At 35.6% G+C, this 24,819-nt stretch overlaps 2 protein-coding genes across 3 annotated transcripts in view; both read left to right on the top strand.

Moving 5' to 3' along the window:
- The window catches only part of unc5db (unc-5 netrin receptor Db), a 261,505-nt gene extending 250,460 nt beyond the window's left edge, over positions 1-11,045 (top strand). The window contains exons 16-17 of the mRNA XM_056457840.1: positions 1,181-1,359; positions 6,286-11,045. Coding sequence (XP_056313815.1) covers positions 1,181-1,359; positions 6,286-6,469 — 363 coding nt within the window. The 3' untranslated portion in view covers positions 6,470-11,045. The remainder of the gene's footprint in view (positions 1-1,180; positions 1,360-6,285) is intronic.
- A 989-nt stretch (positions 11,046-12,034) lies between these two features.
- hdr (hematopoietic death receptor) lies at positions 12,035-24,340 on the top strand. Of its 2 annotated transcripts, none has more exons than XM_056457841.1 (10): positions 12,035-12,593; positions 14,570-14,726; positions 14,823-14,951; positions 15,100-15,211; positions 15,567-15,658; positions 17,576-17,668; positions 17,765-17,805; positions 17,896-18,177; positions 23,556-23,592; positions 23,686-24,340. In XM_056457841.1, the coding sequence occupies exons 1-10, from the start codon at positions 12,573-12,575 to the stop codon at positions 23,976-23,978; spliced, it is 1,257 nt and encodes a 418-aa protein (XP_056313816.1). In that variant the 5' UTR covers positions 12,035-12,572; the 3' UTR covers positions 23,979-24,340. The 2 variants fall into 2 exon arrangements, with proteins under 2 accessions (XP_056313816.1, XP_056313817.1); XM_056457842.1 differs by having other exon boundaries at positions 12,036-12,593; positions 17,896-17,994.
- Positions 24,341-24,819: the final 479 nt, after the last annotated feature.

A 24,819-nucleotide genomic window follows, 5' to 3' on the forward strand; every position in this document is an offset into this window, starting at 1 on the left:
TGCCCACCGTTCCCACATGAATGTCTGCTTCTCTTGCGTTACAGCAGATAAACAGTAGTCAGTGACAGAGGCAGACACAGATGAAGCTGAAATAAAGCTCATTAGTCAAAAATACCAAGTTATTTGATGTATTTGTGGTGGAGTTTATTCAAACCTTTCTGAAACGATGAGTCACACACAGATGCCGTTTGCAGTATACACACACACACACGCACACACACACACACACACACACATATATGCGCATTAACTGAAACCATGCGGCCGTGGTGATTTTAACTGTTAAGAATTAAATAGTGATTTTTATTGTCTTTATTACAAACATCCTCTGTTTTAAAAACGTTTTAAATGTATAAAACTTCTAAAAATTACAGAGAGTTGTACCAGTTATTTTAAACCCAGTTTATTTGCAAAAAAATGTTCTATGGACATGTGTATACATGTTATTATAGAAACATGGCATCTGTCAATCAATTCAGTGGGTGGGGAAAACCGCACTCCTACGTCACGTTGCAGTGGGCCTCAAAATCATTGAAATTTCTATTCTATTTTAACGTCAGGAAATTTTTGTTTCTATCACTCGAATTTGACAGTGGACACACTATACCCACACACCGTTCTGTCCAAACAGCTTACAAAAGTTAATTTTCATCATAGGTGCCTTTTAAATTGTGCTTTACACTATAAATAAATAAATTAATTAATTAATACAATAAAAATAGTTACTATGCGGCATTGCTGTAAAAACACCTTTTTAAAATTGTGTGTAGGTGCCATATTTGATTTTAGAGTGAAAAGAAGTGAAAATGAAAACTTCATCTTACATGAACTCAAGCTATGTGTTTTCAGAAGGATATACATAGAGTGGATGAGTTGTTTGGACATCTTAGCGGTGTTTTGTTTTATATTGAAGTTTAATAGTCCATATCTACTGTATAATGTTATAGCACAGAAAATAAGCTCAATAAAAAAATAAAAGAGTTTAATAATTATAAAAAAATAAGGATGATAACATTTAATTTTTGTGTAATTTCTGTTTAAAGTTGCTGCTACTGTTGCTTATGCATAGAGAAAAGACATTGTGAAGCAGTCTAGTGTGACAATAATTCTACAAGCCTCTTTGTAGACAAATAAACATGCATGCCAATAACTCATATCAGTGTGTTTTCCCCTTTTTCAGAATGAGAAAGAGACAGTCCCATTTTTTATGCAGGCAGATTGCACGGTGACTTCACAGACAGGGGCCAAAGCCTTCAAAATCCCCCTGTCCATTCGTCAGCGGATCTGCACCACCTTCGATACTGCCAACGCCAAGGGCAAGGACTGGCAGCTCTTAGCTCAGAAACTCCACATTCAGAGGTGAGCACTGGAGAGAGATGTAGCCAAGGCAACACCGCTGATTGAAACTTATTGCGGCAGTGCTCACTTTGTTAACAATGCCCTTGAATAATAAGCTGAGACCGCGCTCCACTTTGCTTCATCATTTCACTCAGAACTCATACTCCTCGGGCTTTTCATCTTTATTGAATTCAGTTTCTGCAAAGGTTAGATGTTAAAGAACCACTAGAGAGTCAAGAGATGTGAGAGCCACCTTCCCTTTATCTGTGAAGTGATTTTACAGCACATTGATATAGCTTGTTTTTCTGTGGAGATGATCTATGAACTGAACTTCATCCAAACTTCTTTTTAATCGGAATCTTGCGTTTGGGTCTGAAGTGTTGTTTATTATTATATATAGACGTGCAAGTCAAGTGTCTACGTATAAGAAAGGATGCACCAAAGGAGAGATAACTGATGATAACTAAAAATATGTTGTTCATTTTTCCTACTAGTACATCGGAACTACTGATACTCAAAATGCATCATTTATGAGCTAACACAGTTATAAAGATGTGAAGTGGCGTTGCAGCTCTGTAAAATGACTTTTTCCCCCAAAGCAAACGTCTTGTTACCTTTTTTTGAACTTGTTTCACATGGTCGTTTAAGTTTGCTATTATATTACAACACTGCCATCTATTGGTACACTACAGGTATTGCAGTTCAATTGCAGTTTAGAACAACGCATAGATGCGTTATTCATACGAAGTGTCCAAGCTTACAAATGTAATTACATTTATCAAAACTGATCCAGTTGTGATCATTTATACCAGTGGTCTCAAACTCAATTGCTGCAGGGCCACAGCTCTGCATAGTTTAGCTCCAACCATCTGCTTAATAGTCTCTAGTAGTCTTGAACACCCTGATTAGTTGGATCAGCTGTGTTTGATTAGTGTTGGAGCAAAACTGTGCAGAGCTGCAGCCCTCCAGGAATCCAGCCTGAGGCATATGATTTATACACTAAAGAAATGTATATAAATAATTTACTAGTTATTATTTACTATGTACTATTACATATTTTGTCTTGATTTTAATGTATGATTTTAAATGATTTTGAGATATTGAGCTTAAAAGTTTTTGCATTCCATTTACAGTGCATCTGGAAAGTGTTCATAGCGCTTCACTTTTTCCACAATTTTTATGTTACAGGCTTATTCCAAAATGGATTCAATTCATTTATTTCCTCAAAATTCTACACACAATACCCCATAATGACAATGTGAAAAAAAGAGTATTGAAATTGTTGCAAATTTATTAAAAATAAAAAAAAATTCTGGACATCCACTTCAGTCTGAATGATCTGATCAAATTTTGTTTAGCTTTTGCCAATGTGACTCTAATGCTAATTATAATGTAAACACATCAGAACAGGGGTCTCATTTATAAAAGTGCCATATGCACAAAATGGGGGTGGAAATGTGCATATGCCACTTACAATGCAATATTTGTGATCTATAAAAAAACTAACTTGAAAGAGAATGTGCCCAGCTACAAGTAAACTTTAGGTAAAGATATTTAAAATAATTATTGACTTAAATTAACCACTTTAAATTATCATATGAGCCATAATCTTTAATACATAAAAAGCTAATCATTCTGCTGTACGGTCACTTTTAGCAAGGTTTCTATACAAAGTTTTATAAATGAGGAATCATGTCTTTGCTGAAGTGTAAGTCAGGTTCATGTGTTTTTACATCAGAAATATTTTAATTATTAACTCAAATCATTGATTTTTGACAGCTGCTGATTGCTCATTCTCAAGAACTTTACAGCTAGCTCAGCGTATGATACATTTGTAGTGGAATTCTGGGAAAAGACAAGTCTCAACAATTTACAATTGGCATTACATTTTGCAGGCTCTTTTATCTAAAGTGACTCACAAACACACATTATGTGCAGTTGGTGGTTCATTGCCTTGCTTAAGTGACTCACTTCAGCCAAACTATTGAGGGTGGAAGACAGTGTTGGCTATTCTCTTTCCCAAGAAAAAGGAAATACTTACCCCAAAGTTTGTTTCCCACTTAAAATGATAATGAACAAGAAAACTAGTTGGTTTCTGCGGTAAACAAACTGTGTGCTAAACAGTTCCTGTGAGACACGTCTATTCCAGGAAATTCCACTATGAATGCGTCTTAATGTGTAACCCAGTTTGTTTATGGGGAGTTTTACAATGGATTCACAGCACAAATTTGACATTATTTCTGACAAACTGATTTAGCCGAAATAACACTGCATGACATTTACAGGGTTTCTTCTGGAATGAAATTTCAGACTTATACAAGGCTAAATGCTAAAGATTTTTTAATGGCCCTTAAGAAAAAAACGTACTTGTCCTATCTAATATGATTTGCATATAATTCTAATAAGTTATTTCTTAGCCACATATTTTAAATAAAGTGTCAAGCAGACCCTAGCTATATATATACATTTTATAAACATAAACTCTTTAAAAACTAAATGTATGCACAATATATCTTCTAAAAGTTTTACTGAGATGTACTGTATTTGTTGATGATTGGATCGGATGTGTGTTGGATCAATTGGGTAGCTTTACATAAGCAAAGGAAAATTAAGGCCCATTTAAAATGATTTTAGACCGACAATATTTCAGTAAATTTAAACTTTTTAAGGCCTAAAATTTTGTTTTTGAAATGTAAGACCCTGTGGATACCCTGCATTTAACGATATCTAAACAACATATTTCAACCGACAAATGTGTTTGGCAAACGCTTACAACTTGCAACAATGCATATATGGTACTTAAGCAACATGTTAAGAACAGGTCATTGTTCAGGAAAACCAGCCCTGATCTATGCACTGATTCGAATGTTGAAACTGGTGGAAATGAAAGCACAGACAAACCAGGGTATATCAGTTCCAATCACTGCCACATAATGGTATGCAATTTTGGATTAACTTGAAAGATACACGACTAATGTGAAACAACTGTGCTGATTTGTTTTGTCATGGATCATAAATGGTGGTCCTACACTGTACTATGAAAGAGGCCAAAATTGAAGGTCTTGTGACCAAAAATATTTTGAAAAAAATACTGACATTCTTATGATTTATGATGATCATCTCACTGTCTTTGTCTGCTATGACCTATTTCTACTGATTAACCAATAAAAATGGAATGGAAAAATGGAAATAACATCAATGAAACCTGGCATTATGACTAAATACCAAGTTCCCTTTGCAAAAATGGCATATGAAGTTAACCACATTCCTGGTCTTTCCTCTTCTCTTCTGCACATAAAAACAGCAATGGCAAAGCGTAATTTATTTTGCTGTATTTGTTTAACATTTAAGCATTCTGATGATTTTTTTAAGTTAACTTGCTTTGTAGACTACAATTTAATAGTGATCATTGTCATATAGTACTAAAGTGCATTAGCCGGCAGCTAGCTCTCTGCAACTCTCACATGGTCACAGCCTAAAAGTAAAGCAGGGCTGCACCCAGTGTTGTCAGATATAGCTGACTTTTCCAGCCCAAAAGCTGTCCAAAACCCGCCAAAATGCACAAAGTATAAGATTTATGTTTTATTTAATTTTAAATCGAAATTAACCTAGTTACTTTAACTGTAATCATTTTAACCGTACAGTAACCAACACGAGCAGTCACAGAACCACAACGTAACCAGATCACATCGAATCACTGTCCCTTCTCACTGCACTTAATGTTAAGAGTATGTTTTACTTTCGAAATGAGGAATAAATTCGTCCTATTTGGCATTTTAAATCCTTTTAAACATAATTAGGTGCTGCTTGTCAATCAAACAATGTTTGTTCTTGCTGTCAATTGTGGAAAAAAATGATCAATAAAAGTGTCATGATAAACTGCTGTGAGTTTAACTGCAGGGTGATGCGCGTACACGCGAAGGGGAGTCAGATTTGTCCAGGGAGTCAGATTTTGATAGAGCTTTCCCTCACCTCCTCCTGCGTGTGGGCCCAAGCGGTTTACTGCGCTATGCATTGGTCACTACTAACTGAATGAAGTAGAAGCACACGGTTGTTTTGTTGAATAATTTGCATATAAAAGTTACGTTTCAAAACCACTCAAATTTACCCGCACAATTAAATTCAAAAAAGCCCAATCTGGCTGGGCCTGGTCAGTACTTGGGAGACCACATGGGAAAACTAGGTTGCTGCCGGAAGTGATGTTAGTGAACCCAGCAGGGGGCGCCCAACCTGCAGTCTGTGTGGGTCCTAACGCCCTAGTATAGTAAAGGGGACATTATACTGCTCAGTGAGTGTCGTCTTTCGGATGAGACGTTAAACCGAGGTCCTGACTCTCTGTGGTAGTTAAAAATCCCAAATTTGCCCACTGGCCTCTGTCCATCATGGCCTTCATCACTCTGTCTCCTCTCCACCAATGAGCTGGTGTGTGGTGTGCAGTCTGGTGCATTATGGCTGCCGTCACATCATCCAGGTGGTTGCTGCACACTGGTGGTGGATGAGGAGATTCCCCCAAAAGTGTGTAAAGCGCTTTGAGTGTCCAGAAAAGTGCTATATAAATGTAAGAAATTGTTATTGTAATTATTATTATTATTATAATTATTATTGAACACTGTGATTTGTAAATATGCTTAAATCTCAGTCTGTAGAAGGCTTAAAAGTCAACATAATGGAAACATTGTCATGTTGAATGACAACATCCATATTACAAACCCATTTTATTTTTATGCAAGCATCACCACAGTGTAACATTTACAAAAAAGGATTTCTCAAATGAAATCTGGATCAACACAATGTGGTCAGTCAATTATTTACAACAGATTCCAGTCAGATTTGGCCTGACAGTGTGAATGTTGACTAAAATACTGTGAACGTAGCTTAAAAAAGCCCTTTCTATGTTCTCAAAACTCATGTTTTTCAATTGTGAAATCTCCATTTCTGTCTGCACAGGAATCTGTCCTACTTCACCAAACAGAAAAGTCCCTCTGCTGTCATTCTCAGTCTCTGGGAAGCCAGACATCAGGACAGCGGAGATCTTGACTCGCTCGCAAGTGCTTTGGAGGAGATTGGAAAGATTCACTGTAAAAGTCTGCCTCAGAGTCCAGATGAGAACGAAACAGACTTTACGTTTTGAGGGACGACGGAAAACTACATGTGCTCCACCAGACGCAACTCAATTTGGAGTCCAAGTGGACGAAGCTGAGGTGTATCCAGTCTGAGAGGAGACCTGGAACAGATGCGAGCGGTCACTTATCTGTACATGTGCAAAGTTGGAATGAATTTGGCAAAGCTTCGACGTCAGAGTGCCAAGCCATCGCATCTTACACAAAATTCCGCCTTAGTCTTTCCTGTTTGTTTTTTAATTGTGTGGGATTAGATTGGTGCAGGCTTTTCTTGTGCATCTTTTCCAACAGTTGCACAGTAATTAGACCCAATCTACATGTAACTACTGACGTGTGCTTTGTTTGCACTATATGATGTTTCGAGAAGGCAAGAGAGGGAAATACACTCCTGCCTTTTTTGCTCATCACACAGTGTGAACGTGGCTCACCATGTTCTTTTATTTCCATTGTTGTTTTATTGCCATTTTGCTGTCCTAATAGGATCAGCTGATGAATAACATGAGGTATTCTAACTTTGTTTTCAGCTGTGGCAGAGTGACTGCACAGTAGAAATGAATCTCATTTATGCAGGTTAGGGGCTAAAAATCAATTACGTTCCTCGCTCTGAAAATGCATAACCCACCCGTGTGCTCGAATGCATTACTGTTCCTGTGAGCAAATATGAGTCATCGGGAACAGAGAGCATCACTGTATCATGCCTTTTATATAGAGCGTCAGGCTTGAGACTAATATTGACCAAAAGCAGGGTTTGCTTAGGCCATGCAAACGGCAGAACATCCCTTTTGTTAACACTTCTGGCTTTCTTTTGAAATGCGGCTGAAAAGGAAGAGACTTCTGTAAAACGAAGCCTGTCTTATCTCCTCTGACCAAATTCCTCTGTGCGGCGTCAAACACAATAGGGGAACATGTGCCGCTGAGCAGGGAGAGTTATAATTAAGGTCTGATAAAAGGAAAGCAGCTATGTGGGGGAAAATGCCGTCAAGTACAGGAGAGAAAAAAAGTTATGTTCTTCTTTTCAAGTCATCTATCTCATTAACCTTCTCTCTCTAACTGAAATGCCTCCAAGAGCTCATTTAAGTTGTGTTTTTAGAAGTGGTTTCTTGGTTCTTAAAGGAAAATGATACGTTTTTGATTCACTTTGCATTCATACTGTCATTTGAAACAGAACTTACTGGACATCCAATACAATGCTATGTGTGGGGTTGAACCGACGAATGAAAAGGAGTCAAAACAGCTCCAGGAATTCCTCCATCACAATCATAAATGAAGGTCTGCTCCTTTGCGCATCTCTCATGCTTGTATTGAATTGTAATTGGCAACGTTGTGGATGTGGCAAGAAAAAAAAGGTATGCATGAACATTCTGTCCTATTAAGGGTGGCATCTTATGACATATTATCGTATTTTTGGTTCATTTTGTGTTCATATTTTAGCTGAACTGCACCGGAGTTGGAGCGAAGTGGACCAAATTGTAGGGCTGGGTGATTTGGCCTAAAATCTAAATCTTGATTAATTGAACATTTTGACTCGATTACGATTAATGAACGATTATTTTATTTGTTTATTTTAATTATTTTTTTGCCCTCAGAGTTCACTGACAGGTTTTGTACAGTAAATATGCGCACATTTTACAAGTGAGAGATTTTTGAATGAAGGGTGCACTGCTTGATTTTAAAATAATTGAAGGAAACACACACTATCTACTATCTATGATTATTTATTGACCTTCAATGTTAAACAACTGAAATTAAAACACACAATGCCTAAAACCAACAGTCACTTTTTTCTTATTAAAAAGGGGAAAAATAATTGTACTTTTGGAAAAAAAATGTATTATTTTAAATGTTTTTAAAAGTAGAAAATATAATTTTTTTGTAATTGAAAATATGCCGTCTCAAGGCATATCTGGCGCAGCTTCCAATAATCCTCACTGAAACGCAAACACGCAACGTGTAGTTAAATTTTACAAAAGGTGCACGGGTATGTGACCGCGAGAAAGCTGCGCTGAACCATACTTGTGCGTTTGATGCAGAAGTATGAATCAGCCTTAAAGGGGTGGTCAATGGTGTATTTTTAAGGCCTGGTTGTGTTTATAAGATGCAAAGCAATGTGTGCTCATGCTTCACTTGTAAAAAAATCAAGTAATTTTTTTATATTTCTTTGATTATATACAGCTACTCAGCAAACATGAAAACAACTGTCATATTTCCTAGCTCCCCTGAAAGGCCTGCCTTCAAGAGGCTCTGATTGGTCAGATAACAATGTGTTGTGATTCGTGGATTGGCTCCATGTCACGCCCCTACAAGCACGCACTTTTGCGTTGTTTAAAAAGTCCAGTCAGAGAAGCTGTTAGCAGAGTTAGCTGCCTGAATCAGACAGAAAAATCAAGAGCACACAGTTGAACCTCACGCCTGCTCTCTAAAATAAAATTTGACAAGTGTCTTTCACATATATTCAAAATAAGCATGTGTAAGTAATATAAAATGATCTCATATCTTTTGCGAGTTTGTTATCTGAGATGTAGCAGCATGGAAAGCAGCAGCATAGAGAGACACTGCAGCGCTGGTAAAGAGTGTGGGTGTTTAAAGCAGTTTGATGGATAAATGTGAATTTGTAGCTAAATTGTTTTTCCCAAACAGCATTTCCCATTGTTTACATCCTTGTTTACGTCCTCACTACTACATATTGTTAACGCTAGGAACTGTGCATGTAATAGATTAATTTTAACAAATAAAAATACTTACAGGTTGTGGCTCACAATCCACAGCTTCGTCGGTTAGAGTTTTTAGCTGAATCCAGCACTGAACAATTTATTTTTTTAATTTTCTGGAACATAATTAAAATTAAATTGTAAGCACTTCTGTGTTTGTGTCGTGTCCTTCAGAAGCCCAAATACAGCAACAGAACAAGCTCTGTGGAAATAGCAGCGTTTGGACGGCATTTTAGCTTTCACTGCTTTAACACTATAGCGCCTCTGGCCACGCCCCGTTGCTGCGCAGGGTGTGTGCGTATGGTAAATGCGCGTAACCTAAAGTGTTTGTGACTTCACAAGCCTGGATGTATTTTTTTTGTAGTCCCCAAGCTTTGTTCACTGTAGGCTTTACTAATCTAATGTCTCTCTTTGCATTGAACAATGAGCATATTACATTGAGATGTTTTTTTTATGTTCCCACAGCTACATTACACATCAACTAAAGCTTTAAATATGATATTGTAGTAGACCACCCCTTTAACACAGCAGGATCATGTGACTCCACAAGCGGTAGGGAACGTAATTGAAAAAAATTGACCTGGAAAAATTCGATCAATTATAGGTTCTGAATGTCAATTTCGATTACGTTTCAATTAATCACCCAGCCCTACCAAAACCCCTTTTCAGCAGTTTCTGTCCACTTTTTTTTTTCTGCACAGAGGTTTAGATGGCATCAGCCACACTTATTTAGATTAATCACTCTAATCTAAACAAACCTGGCAATTGTTAAACACCACTAGTTAAAAAAAGTATTTCTTACACATGGATTTTTTTATGTTTAATATACATCATATTAAGCATTTAACAAGATTGGACACCTTACTGGTGGACGCACAACTGTATCAAACAGCCCCCAAAATATTAATTCATTTTCTTTTTGGCTTAGTCCCTTTATTAATAAGGGGTCGCCACAGAGGAATGAACCGCCAACTTATCCAGCATATGTTTTACGCAGCGAATGCCCTTCCAGCTGCAACCCAACACAGGGGAAAAACCCATACATTCTTACGTCCACACTTATACACTACGGCAAATTTAGCTTATTCAATTCACCTATAGCGCATGTGTTTGGACTGTGGGGGAAACCAGAGCACCTGGAACAAACCCACATAAACATGGGGAGAACATGCAAACTCCACACAGAAATGCCAACTGACCCAGCCGAACCAGCAACCTTCTTGTTGTGAGGCCCCCAAATTATATTTTTTCTCATTATTCTTTACTATTTTTATATAAGTATTTTATATAATATTTGATTTAAACATGTCATTAATTTATCCGGAATCTCTTTTCTTAATATTCACATTCATGTCCAAACAATGGAGGGTTAAGTTATGCGTTAAAAAGTACAGAAATGATTCTAGCAAAAATGTATATGTAATTCTAGAAAATGGCTATCAAACCAAACTTCTGATTTTGCCCTATTATAGTGGACTGCTTTAATAGTGGTACTGTTTGATGAACTAGTACAAAAGCCTTCAAACGATAAGTTACCAATACTGTTTATCTGACCAACATCCATGTTATACTTAGGCCTTTGCTTCAAATTATGATTCTTGTGCCTTGTATAACTTCTGTAAATGGTGAATGTTGTACAGGTTAAAAAGACGGTTCCGAATCATGCAAACGTACTGTAAGATATCAGTTAAAAAGAAAACACTATATAACACTGATATGCAGGGGTCAAGAGCTTTTCTAGTGCTAAATATACTTGTTTGGTATTGCCAGGCCAGCTTTGTGGTATATTGTATGTATGATTATGAACATTTTGGATGTTTTCTGTACAGTAGAGTTTGCTGATGTATATGCAGTCTTTTGGAAATAAACGTACAGCTGAAGAGAGCTGCAACTCTAGCAAACATGACTGATGATTTATCGTCTTTCCATGTCCTCGTGGTTTTTATTTATTCATTTGAATCAGGCATTTCTGAAGTCTGCCATGTGTTTTCTTATTCAGAGCACATTGTAGTTTAAAATAGTAATTCTTTCTCAGAATTATTTTGTTTTTAACAAATAAAATACTTATTTTGTCATTTTTAGCACACTTGATGGAAATAAATTCGTCACAGAAGTTTAAACAGACGTAAAACACATAATTAATGTGAGAGAAACATCCATTCTGAGTCTCAGACATGCAGCAATTTACATTCATAAATGGCTGATGCAAAGTCCACAGTTTGAAGTCTTATCTCAAACCACCCCTCCTTTTTCCTGAACTTTCTTATCTAAGGAGACACAAGTGACTGAAGATTCAGCCCTGGCTGCCATGGTCAACCAGTGGTTTGTTTGTCCTCATTAATGTAAGATCAGTCAAAACAATATTCAAAAATCTGAATCAACAATAGTCTACATCCTAGTAAAAACCCAATTTCAAGATTATACAGCCAGCCTTTCATTGCTGTGTACATAGTTGTGTACCATTCAGGCAATTACATTACAGAAAAAGCGCTTTTGTCACTGAATGTATGCTTGTCTGGCGAGGCAGAGGGACGAAAACTAGATCAGTTTTCAGGAAGCTACAAAACGGTGTAATGACTAGATTTGCAGAAAAGAAAGAAAGATGCTTTTATTGAGGCACAGTAACGTCTTAAACAGACCATTCAGATGTTGTAGTTTATCTGGAGAACAAATCGCTAATACAATAACTTTGTTGAAATCGCAGTGTAATCTAATATAGCTAATGAATGCGTCACGTGGTCGAGTGTGTTTGCTGGGAGTGAAAGGACTGACCTTTGTCTGCATTCTGAAGCGGCCCTATGAAATTCCCCTTACACTTGGTAAATGAATAAACAAACAGAAGTCCCACCTTCATCCGTGCTTCAGCCTCTTTCCTGACTTTTACTCAACAGTCCTAGTATCTCACTGTCACACTCAACTGTCTGCAAGATAGCGCCGAACTGACACAAGTGGCCTTGCGTTTCGGAAATTGATAAAAACGGTTAGGATAGAGTGCGCGTTCAGATAGTCTTTATGGGGAAATATCTTCTAGGATCTAATAAGAACGAAATATTTGAAAACAGTAACTTATTTGAGTAGTTATTTGACATAAAATGTATGTGGGCTAATAACGTAGCACGTTCGAATTTATGAATCCCACTATGTCGAAGGCTGTTCAATATTTATTAGATCACGTGACTGGACGGAACTTTTAAAATAACGCCGCATAGTTAATATTAATGAGCTCTGCCTCAGCAATAGTAGGATTTGTCAACGTGTGAAGAAGAAGCGCTCAATTATCATGTTGTCTGGACCGGAAGTTTTCAGCTAAATACACAGGAGGTACGCTATCTTTATCAGTAGGATGGCATTGGGACGCAATCAACATTCGGTCATACGGAGAAAGTGAGATAATGATTGGACTACTATGAGATACATTACTTTATTGGTAAGTGAGCTCATTATTTATTTAATTTGTGGTTAGGTAGAGTTTATTGCTGTCAATGTCGTTATAAAGACACTTTAGTGTTAAGTTTAGTTTACTTTATGACGCGTTTAACTGAGACGTGCTTGGACTTGTCGATGGCGATAACAGTCACCTGGCACATCGTATCTTAGTCAAATTAAATAGTTTTGTTAATTAGTCCATTATAATCAAAAACATTAATATTAGAACTGATTGAAGTGCCAGATCATCGAACTTAGTAACTTACTATACGAAAATCTGGAATCTGATGTTTAAAAAATGTTGATAAAATCATCTTTAAAGTTTAACAAAGCAACTATTGGCCTACTTATTTTTATTTGTTTTAATATCATTTTAATTATATTTACTGTAGGAAATTTACTAAATGTCTTCATGGAACATGATCTTTACTCGATACTGTAAAATAAATTGTCATAAAAGACAAATCAATCATTTTGAAGCATTTGCATGCATTTTGGCCTTTTGCTAAGCATACCTGTACAACATAGTACAAGTTTTGTCCTCCAGGGTCATATATGTGACGTAATACTGTCTTAAATGTATATGCTGTCCTAGATTTGAATATATAGAATGACATCAATGTATTTAACAAAATATTAGAGACCACTTGACAATTATCTGGATTTACTGGCTTTATTAGGTATGAGTTTGAGTAAAATGTTAACATTTGTTTTGTTGTATGGGACATTCTACCTGAAACGTATATTATCTGTCCCTGAAATAAAAACATAAATACAGTGAATAAAAAGTGTTTTATCCTAAAAATTTCTAAAATGGACTGAAGGTTGATTCCTGCGAGTTGTTCTGTAAAGGAATATGTCATTCATTTGGTTCTGATTTTTTTTCTTTATTAAAAACACTTTACAACTGTACAAACTCTGTCATCATCCTTGTTCCAGCCCAATTGAACCTACAGCTTTAATAGTTTTGTTATGCTAAAAACTGTTATTTAGAAAAAAATAAACTTCAGAAATAGCAAGTTTAAATTATTGTCATTCACATTAATTTATTAAAAACATGAAATTATAAATAAATTCTACAAATAAATACTATTTTACAATTATCCCCATGTTTCTGTCAGTCCTTTCATATTTGCATTAAATTTAACTTAAAATTCGTGCAATACATGTTTAAGGCTGTGACTTGGAAGTGACATCATTTAATGGAAAAGCTAACAGTGATCAAGGATGCGTTCTGTCAATGAATCGTCTGATCTGATGCTTGTTTTGTATGATTTTTTTTTTTTTTTTTGAGGTCAACAAGCTTAAGTAAGGCCCTGTCACATTTTTTATAAGTGAAAATGTACGTTTCTGGTTGAATGTCCCATATTCTATTAGGGTTTGAATTATTATTTTTTTTCTTACAACCTTCAAACCAAAGATCTTTTCATTCAGCATTTTGTATTCAAAAAATGTCAATTGGTCAAAACAACAGATGATTTCATTTATTGTTGTTTGAAAATGATCAAATTTCTCAACTCATCTAAAGTTATGTTTTTGTGTAATCTAAAATAGGGAAAAACATAATAATAATTGTAACAAATGCAATGTTCTAACATGAATTCAACATACTTAAATAAATTCAAATATAAATTAAAAACTATTTTGTCAATTATTGCATAAAATCTCAATATTATCTTCTAACAGGTCAGATCTAGTCTAAATTCTCTCAAAGAAGGGCCTGTTACAGAACATCAGTGTTTAAACTGGTCATCTGATATCATCTTCATAATATCCTCAACTCTAACCTAGTATATGAATCAAGAAAGACTGAAGTTCCTAAAAACTATGAAAGACTTGAAAAGGTGTGCTAAGTTTTACACCAATAGATGTCAGTATAAGATCAAACATCACATTTACAGAGGATTGCAGAAAGCCAGTATTAACTGAAGCTGTATATTTTACATTTATCTCCTTTTTCTGTTATTCTGTGTGTAGGTTTTGCTGTTACTAAATGTCATAAATGCTGCTAGAAGTCATGGGGATCTGGCCTGGGCTCACAGATCTGTGAAGAACAGATTAAGCCGAGATGTTTCATGCAGAGAAGGCTTGGAATATCCACATGAAAACATCTGCTGTCTAAACTGCCCTGCTGGTGCATTTATTTATGTATTTATTTTTAACATCATTTTAATCTGATTGTGATTCTGTTTGCATGAGCACTCAAATTCCTACATCACATCTTTTGCAGGAACCTACGTGAAAAAAGCTTGTGCTACTGCTTCAGAAAAAGGAGTGTGTGCGCCGTGTGAGTTTGACACATATACTGAGCATGACCATGGATTGTTGAAGTGCATATCTTGCGACAAGTGCCGTATAGGTAATTCTGATGTTTATTTACATTGTCTACACTTCCAGGCTTTTCAGATTAGCATAAAATATTTAATGTCATACAAACTGAATTGATATTGTGTTTATATATTGTAAATTGTCTGCTATCTGTGTATCTTCGTTCCTTCCTTCTGTAGATCAGGAAACCATAGAGAAATGCACAAGCACCCAGAACACAAAGTGCAAGTGCAAAAATGGGTCATTTTGTTTACCAGACCAGGCTTGTGAGGTGTGCAAGAAATGCAGCAGGTTTGTCCATTTTTAAAACACATCAGTCGTACATTTACTGTGCATTGATCCAGGGTTTTTATGGGATTAAATTGCAGAAATAAAATCTGATCATGATATAAAGTGATCAAGCCTCTCCAGGACCTCATATGCATTTTTTTTACAGTATCTTATAAACTTTAAATTTGGATTTTGACAGAATGAAGGGAGCAAAGTCTTTTACGTTTCATTAAAATTGTTTATTCATTTTTACTTGGGTAAGTCTTGCATAAATCAAAAAGTGTTACAGGTTTGAAACACAGTGAAAGTGAAAAACAGATGGCACAATTTTCATTGAGTTGGAACTGAAGATAATTTTGTTTTTGTTTTAACACAGATGCAAAGAGGATGAGGAGACTGAAAAAAGCTGCACAGACATTTCCAACACAGTCTGTAGAAAGAGAAGCTCTCCAGGAAGCTCCACCTCAAGTAACCGGAAACCCGAATATAACCAAAACCAGAATATAACTGTACCTGGGGTATTTGCAGAAAGAAAGAAAAAAAAAGTTGTTGCAAAATATTGTAAAGTACTGCTAATATATATTTTTATGGCTCTTTTATTAAATTAATTTAATATTTTCCTTAATATATTCAATGGGGTGCACAAATTTTTGCACTGTGAGCTTAAGTTATTTTGTTAAATTAATTTCAGCTTTGGCTTTGATAATTACTAATGTGATGTTTATGCACTTAAGTGTGATGTCACACGAAGCAGCTTCCGGGTCCAATCGCTCTATCAAACTGTATGGGAAGACCCAACAAATGGTAACAGTAAACATTCAAAAAGCGATGCATCACTTTCAAAAATCATGATCGTTATATCTATATTCATACATAATATGCGATGGCCAGAACGTGATACATTTTTTCATATATTGTTAAAATATTAGTGTCTGTGGTGCAGCAAGTCCAGAGACTGTTGTGTACACCATGATTCTTTTATAAAATTCAATTTATTGTGTGATCCGACTAAGAAGAGATAATAAACCAATATTTTCTCAATTCAAATGAGTAGCGGCTTGGTCCCGAAAATGGCATTCCATACATCACGACTTAACATGTGGACATACACGTATCTAATCATCCTATAGAAAGAATTCATTTAAAAGAGTTCTGTAAGGGATGTACTCATTTTGTTTTACACTGAAGTGAACATAAGTTGCTATAAGAACTTACATACTCTAAAATGTAGTCAGAATTATTAGCCCCCCCTTTGAATTTATTTATTTTTTTCTTTTTTAAATATTTCCCAAATGATGTTTAACAGAGCAATGAAATTTTCACAGTATGTCTGATAATATTTTTTTTCTTCTGGAGAAAGTTTTATTTGTTTTATTAAGGCTAGAATAAAAGCAGTTTTTAATTTTTTAAAAATTATTTTAAGGTCAACATTATTAGCCCCTTTAAGTTATATATTTTTTTCGACTGTCTACAGAACAAACTATCATTATATAATAACTTGCCTAATTAACCTAGTTCAGACTTATAAATGTCACTTTAAGCTGTATAGAAGTGTCTTGAAAAATATCTACTCAAATATTATTTACTGTCATCATGGCAAAGATAAAATAAATCAGTTATTAGAAATGAGTTATTAAAACTATTATGTTTGGAAATGTGTTGAAACAAAAAAAATCTCTCTATTAAACAGAAATTGGGGGAAAAATAAATAGGGGGGCTAATAATTCTGACTTCAACTGTATGTAGGATTTTTGAACGCTGAGCTTTTCCACTTAAATCTCCTTAAATTAAGTGGGGCATATCTAGGCATGGTACGATAACTGTTTTCAAGGTATACCACGCTTTGGAAAAGTCAAGGTTTTAAAACCGCCAAAATTTTCTTTTATACCGTTTCTATGGTATAGGTAAGATTTTTATAACTTTTTTTTAACATTTTTTTTTTGTTTGTTTTTGTTTTTAGGAAAACAGAATCTTCAGCAGAATGATCTCCAAAGATGCTGTTTTAAATTGTAATGAAATCTGTCTTTTAGAAACTAATGAAAACAGCAGAAGTCAATGATTCATTTTAATCATTTCGACTTGTTTACTGCTCCAAAATAGAAAAAAAATGTTTCTCAAAATAAATTCTATTTTGTTCAAAGGGTAAAGATGTTTTAGTTTTTTACCCAGATATTTAAAAAGAATATATTTTTATCCAAGGTTATCAACCGCCCATGCATAGGTATGTCACATAACCAGCTTTTTTGGAATACTCCTCAGATCAAATGTAGCATGTACACATTCACATCTGAAGGAAATCATAATTGCTGGCTTAGACATTCTGCCTAACAAAGACTTCATTTGCGTAATGTTTAATGCTGTGGTTTTATCCTATTTGTTCTACAGTGACTTTCATTGTTATCATGCCGTTAATTGCAATTCTGGCTTGCATTTTGTGCATCGTCTACTGGACAAAGTCAAAACAAAATAAAACAGCTGGTAAGTCACACATTTTTAAAACTTTCCTTGGATTTTCCCAGACATTTCTTCTAATTTCACTTTTTTTTTGCTTCACAAAATGTTTTTCAACTCCAGTAACATCACGAAGTCCAAGGGAGATGGTTAAGATCTGTATGGTGGGACAAGTTTACACTGCATTTCTCAGCTTTTACATAATTTGAATGAAACTGAACACTGAAATATACACTGTGTCTGTCTGCCTCTAGGGTCACAGTGAGGAGGTCGGAGAGGAAAAGCAGAATGATCACAACTCCAGGATTGATGACTCCTCTCAGCTCCAGCCATTCCTCGAGCAAAACTTTGTGGTGGGTACCAGTGTTCCCAATCCATCAGAGGCAGAAAAAGACAAGGGGCTTGGGGACAGTCTCTCTAACACCGCCAACTCTTCACAAACTAGCCTGGCCATGTGTGTTGTGCCCAGTGATCTGCAGTCCTGCCACACTAACCAGTCAAGCAGCTCCGCACTTGCCTGGCAGCCTCCTGCTTTGGTGAGAGTTGCCGCTTTTTTTGTCTTAACATCACTTTTGTCTAAGTCTCTGCTCTTTATGCCTCTTGAATGTAATTGCTTTGTTACTGGTTATATAACAAAGTAACTCTGTTGGCGTCTGTGCTGTTGTAGCTTGCATTAATGTTTACATCTTTCAGTGCTGTCATATTTTCACTGCAAGACTTCCTTAACATGAAATGTAATATGGGGTGTTTATGGTTTGCAGTGTGTTCTTAGTTGTTCTCTTAAAGTGACAAACACTTGTCAATATTAGTGATAGCATTTGCTCCTTTTTAGCACTTTTGAACCTGTGTCTTGTTCCGTGAAACTAGCTGAACAACTAGCTAAACACACTCTGGATTGTAGAGTAGATTCAGAGTTGACAAAAACAAATGATTCCATCCTGGCTTAGATCTGGGGTTATATCAATAAGGAGGTTCAACCAACTCTGAGTCAACTTTTTTTGAGTTTTAAGTTTGAGTTGACTTATTCTGAGATGGGGAGTTTTTGGTTTCAGATGGTTTTGGTTTTCAGCTGAATTGAGTTTGATTGATCAGTTGATTTTGAGTTAAGTGCAAGGAGCTCCAATATTACTATTCACTTTGGCAACAGCACCAGACAAAAAGATGTCTGCATTCTCCAGTTCAAGTTTGATTCTTATTACTGTTATAATATCTCAGGTAGGTTACTGAACTAATAGGCTATTTGTTAAATGAAATGATAATTTAACTCCTAATAATGTTTGTTTCAATTTGCATTAACACTGGATCCGCCATGGGGTTAATTTTACCAAGCACTGTTATTCAAATGTACATAACAGACCTTCAATAATGCATTCAAGCCTCCCAGTCATTGACTTTTACTAAAATAGCCTTATTTACAATTCCCAGATATTAAATTAGATAAAAATAGATTGAAAGTGGGACACTTATACCTATGAGTTCCAGCGTGGGTCAAATTTACCCCCAAAAAATGTATTTATGCACTGCTTATGTTTGAAATTACGCACCAGTGACTTTTACTTTCTATTTCGCTTACTGAATTAGTGGTTATAATAAATAAATAAAGTCACAATGACTCTAAGGCAATTTGTAGAGCTATTAAAAACACAAAATGCAATGAATGATGGAGAGTCTGGAGAAATAAGTTATGCATCAGATTATGATGGCTCAAATTTAGATATTTCAAGTTCAAACTTTATTGGTTCTCCTAAAATAATTGTGTTATCCTGAAATAATCTGAAATTTCATGAGTCTAGACCAGGGGTGACCCAGTCATGGAGGGCTGGTGTCCTGCAAAGTTTAGTTCCAACCCCAATCAGACACACCTCAGCTAGCTAATCAAGCTCTTACTAGGCTTTCTAGAAACATCCTTGCAGGTGTGTTGAGGCAAGTTGGATCTAAATCTGCAGGACATCAGCCCTCCAGGACCGAGTTTGGACACCCCTGGTCTAGACACTTTTTGTTAACAGTTTCGAAAAACAGTGAAATAGTTTGTTTGTTTTTCTAGCAATTTCTAAACAAAATTTGTGCTGAGTAAAATGTACACGCACTGGCAATTTTAGGTATACAGCGACCTCCAGCCGTTCTAGTGTTAACATTTTTTTTATTACCACTCTGTCAACACAAGTTTTTCAAGATACAAGACTACTATACATATCTGATATAATTTTCCTATAGAAATTCCAACTTTATTTAACATAATTATAAAAAATACTTGGTAAGAAAAACATTTGATATACGTGTCCTTTTATTTCAATTATTGATCTAGTTTGGGTTTGTAATCTCTAACCTGCTCTGGAGTAGAGTAGCAACGTATTACTAAAAAGTAATTTTTGATTTCATGGCAAACTTATGTGAAGAGCAATCTCTGTGCTGATCTTAGAAAGTCATGTTACTCCATTAATCAGTGATTACTGAACATGCTTTGATATTTTATAAGAAACTCAGCCTTTGTTGTTAAATTTGTAATGTATAATAAAGACTGTATTTTTATATATATATATATATATATATATATATATATATATATATATATATATATATATATATATATATATATATATATATATATATATATGATTGAACAAGGGTTATAATACTGATATAGTGTTTTTTTTCTTTTTTTTCTTTAAAGTGCCGCTAATAAGTACAAGCGTGATTTTGGGCTCTACCATACAACAGGCGCAATAAGGTGCAAGATGTGTTTGCCGCATTGTGTTTCTATTTTCAGACCAGCGCAGCCCTAATTTTCACGTTTTGTGCCACGTTGTTTAAATAGCAAATCCATTTGTGCCACTTTGTGGACTCATGGGTGTGCTGGCCTAAAAAGGATGCGTGTTAAGGCGCATTGTTGGCGCGTTGCTATTTTTAAGAACTGAAATAGACTGAGCCATTGACCAACTAAAACCTGGTCCAAAGTCAAGCGCAGAGCACATTAGTTATGCACCCATGCTGGTCCAAATTGCTTACATATTGCTTAATACACACGGCATGTACAGCAATACACAAATAAATTACATGTGAAATAGCAATAAAGGATTAAGATGTTACAAATATTATTATTTTCTACATAAATATAAAAACCACTGCCTCAATGCCATCTTCATGTCCAGGGGGCTTTTTCAGTTTATTCATGACAATTTGCATTTGTATAATGTTATTATTATTAGCAGTATTATTTGTTAATTCCATATTTATATTTATTTTAATAAAAACAAGTTTAGATTTGTCTACCTGCCGGGTTTTAGAGACGTATGCATCACCGTGGGGCATAGCATGTGTGTTTGGATATAACTTTTTGACCACACATTGTTATTATTGTTCATTTATTCGTGTGCTGGAAACTGGTAATGAATTTAGAAATAATTTTGAAACAAATCTTTGAGCTTAACAAATGAAATTAAATATGTAGGCTAATGAATGTCTTCAGTGAAGTGCATACAACACCGTTTCCACAAAAGTAAAGGAGTAAAGTCGAGTAAAAATAAAATAAAAAGAAAGTAAAGACGCCGGATGGGGAGGCTTGTTCGTTCTTTATCCTCGTGCTGCAGATGGTCTGTTTAACTGTTTTCTTGCTAGTAAAGCCTTTAGTTTTTCCACTTACAAAGTCCACTATGTAAATAACAAATGTGCCATGGCGTGACACAACTGACTCTTAAAGGGAATGGTAGATGAGACTCTGATTGGATTAATGCACGTTATGCTCAAAACACACCCATAACTCATTAAGAAAATAAGCACAACCCTGTTAGAGCATGCGCCAGAGCGCAAAGTGTATTTTTTTGTCTTTAAAATAGCAAAAGTGGATTCAGACACGCCCTTAATGCGTTTGCGCCATGCGCTTTAGACTAATCATTTAAAGTAGAGCCCATTATGTCAAAATATATTTAAACAGCCACATGCTGCCATCTACTGGTGTAACGATGTACTTGACACAATGTTGATTTGAAGCATGAAGGTACTCTCCACAGGTGGTTTACTTTATTTTGATTGTTACTAGGGCTGCACGATTAATCGCAAAAAGATCGCGATCCTACGCACGATCTTAATTCAGCTTTTCTATAATTCAGCTAACTATATTTTCAAGGTCAGGAGAGAAGCGTAAAGGCAGTCGCAGAAGTCTTCACAGCAACATGGGCACATCCAAATGCCATTAAAAGTGTTGCATACTGTATTTATAAGGTATAATTTACCCAAAGTAATTTCTGTCTTAATGTAATGATGTAGTCGCGGCCGCGAAATCACACGTGAGCTTGTTTACTACTGAGAGGACGTGCGCATGGCCGCAAACAATGTCTACTTCAGTGAACAGAACCTGCATAGGCTGTGAATAACAGCTAATAAAGTTGTAAATAACATTCAGTTTGTTGCACAGAGCGATTGTTGAGAGCCGCGTGGGAAATATGGTTTGCATGTGTGTGTTTTTTCTAACAGTGACGGCCAGTGTTGCCAGATTGGGTGGTTTTGAATTTATTTTTGCGGGTAAAAAATGACATAGGCTTGTAGTGAAAATTTGGGCGGTTTTGCAACGGCGTGCCCGCCAGCCTTGGTCTGCCCGTATAAATATCCCAAAGAGATGTGTTTTGATATCCCAAAGAGATGCCATAGCCTCCGTTCTTCGCAAGCATACGCTTGGAACAGTGTAGAAACGCTTGTGATCTCCCTCCCCGACACAACACACCCACCCGCCCCCACTCCTCAGCCTCAAGACAGGTTATTATAGTCTACTGATTGTTGGGCGGCGCTTTTTGGTTTTCAGCGGTTGTCCGACAGCTTTTGGGCTGGAATCAGTCAGCCATAACTGGCAACACTGGTGACGACAGCCATGAGCTGCACTCGGAAGTGAAAGTGAAACTGACGTGCACATAATTTAAACGATCATGTCGCATTTTAGAGTTAAGATTACGACAAGCATTTGATGTTTTTTTTCTTTCATAGCAAACACAAAGTGTTATGCATGCAAATAAATGTTTACTGGGTCAGAATAACTACTGTAGCCTATATAATGTTGAATAAAAGGCAAGAGGGAATCTGATAATGACAGATGTCTCATTTTACCAGTGAAAATAATGGTCTAATAATGTTGTCAATAACAAATGGCAAGCGTATATCTCAAACACAATAATTCAACTTCAGAATTATGAATAGTTTTATTCTGCTGTCATCACTTTAACAACCAGGACAAATTTAAAGTCTGTTCAAGTCCACCGTTCCAAGTCTATACACAATTGAGCATTTTAACCAACAGTAGACCTACACGTAGGGCTAATATTACTGTTGTTTTACTATATGTTTGAGAAATAACAATATTAATAGCGTCCTCATATTATTCTTTATTTTACATCTACAGAATCATGAGAAAATCGTGATCTTGATTTTAAGCAAAAAATAATTGTGGTTCTCAGTTTAGCCAGAATCGTGCTGCCCTAACTGTTACTATAGAGATTAATGTTTAGATTGTAGCTAGAAGCTTTTATTGTAGTACTCTGGGCATTTATTTATTTTTATTTATTTATTTATAAAACAAAATAACAATGCAGTGTTGCTGAAAAAAGAAGTCTGAAGCTGTTTGATAACTTAGACACCTACTCTCTGTGAGTGGCAGTAATTTCACAGGAACTGTACCTGTAAACATTTTGATAGACTGTCAAATACCTGAAATTTAGGAATCATTTAGAAATCTTTGGATTAATCATGCAATTTTAAGTTAAAAATAATTAATTGAAAAAATGTCATGCGCCGCTTAAATAATTTTTCTCCATTTTTAGTTGTCAGTTTGAGGTCACTGTCATGCTGTGTTTAATAAAACTCCAACAGTAACAGTCTTGTACCAGTCTTTGCATTTTTGATTATAAGTTTTTCTTTTCATCTCTTTAAGGAAAGAGAGTCATCAAGAAGACTTGTTCCTTTGAGCGGTAAGGTTATACCTTTCTCTGAGTTAACATTCACAAGTATATTAACTCAGCAATTCTAAAAGTAACGTTGTTGTAAAACTGTAACATTTTCAGGTGAAGAATCGTTGAAGAAAACCTTTGATTTCTTTGAAGAAATTGATGTCCATTATCATAACCGATTCTTCAGGTTGATTGGACTGAGTGATAATGCAATCAAAAGCGCTGATTCTCTTTTTCCAGAAGACAGAGTTTACGAACTATTGAAAATCTGGATGGAAAAGGAGGGACTGAAGGCAGATTTCAACAGTCTTATTGAAGCATTAATTTATTTAGACCAGAGGCTGTCAGCAGAAAATATCATTGCTAAGGCAATTAATAATAGTTGCTTTAAATATGAAGAAGAGTGACTGAAAACATGCAACTATTGTCATCCTCTTAGCATTCTCAGGGGACCAAGGTGCAGTATGCTTTTCAGTTTCATTTTATCCATTGCTTCCCATATGTAGTGTTATTTCTCAACAATTTCAGGATGAAAAGTGTTTCTCTGACAAGGTATTTATTATGTTAGGAAATGTTTAAATCTTTAGATATGACAAACGCTGTTGGTCACGAACATTAGTTACGTTTAAAAAGATAAAACTAAGTATTTAAGACATCTGATGTTATAAAATGTGTATTTCGCAATTTGGCGATGTTTTTTTTTTTTTATTCCTTTTCATTTTGTATAAATTTGATGTGTGCCATGTGATGATTTTGTTAACTAATAAAGGAATTCATTTATACATTTTTCACTTAATTAGCTTCACTAAACATAATTACTCTGTTCAATCATTATTGTAAATGCTTTGAATATAGTGCCCTGATCTCCTATTGTAGGAAAAAAAACTGCATTTCAGCTTGCTCACCACAAGAGGTCACTAACATGTTTTACAGTTTAGTAACTTATTTTAAGCTTATTTTAGTCAAATGAACTTAGTTTACTAATATTGTTCAGATAAGACTGCATATTTTAGATTATGTTGATTAAAATAATGTCATGGTGGTGAAGCACTGAATTAAAATATTAGATGATTCTACTAATTGAATGATAAAGTCTGGACACTGTTGGCCCACTCTGCTCCCGCCCACCACCCACCGCAAAGGGGCTCATTTGCAGACATCCCCAACCCCCACCTCAAATGATTACAATTCCAGCCAAGTTTTTCATGGCCCTGTATTAGACTACCATCTAACAACACGGAACAAATT

Source organism: Danio aesculapii, chromosome 5, assembly GCF_903798145.1.
Source record: "Danio aesculapii chromosome 5, fDanAes4.1, whole genome shotgun sequence".
Classification (NCBI taxonomy): domain Eukaryota; kingdom Metazoa; phylum Chordata; class Actinopteri; order Cypriniformes; family Danionidae; genus Danio; species Danio aesculapii.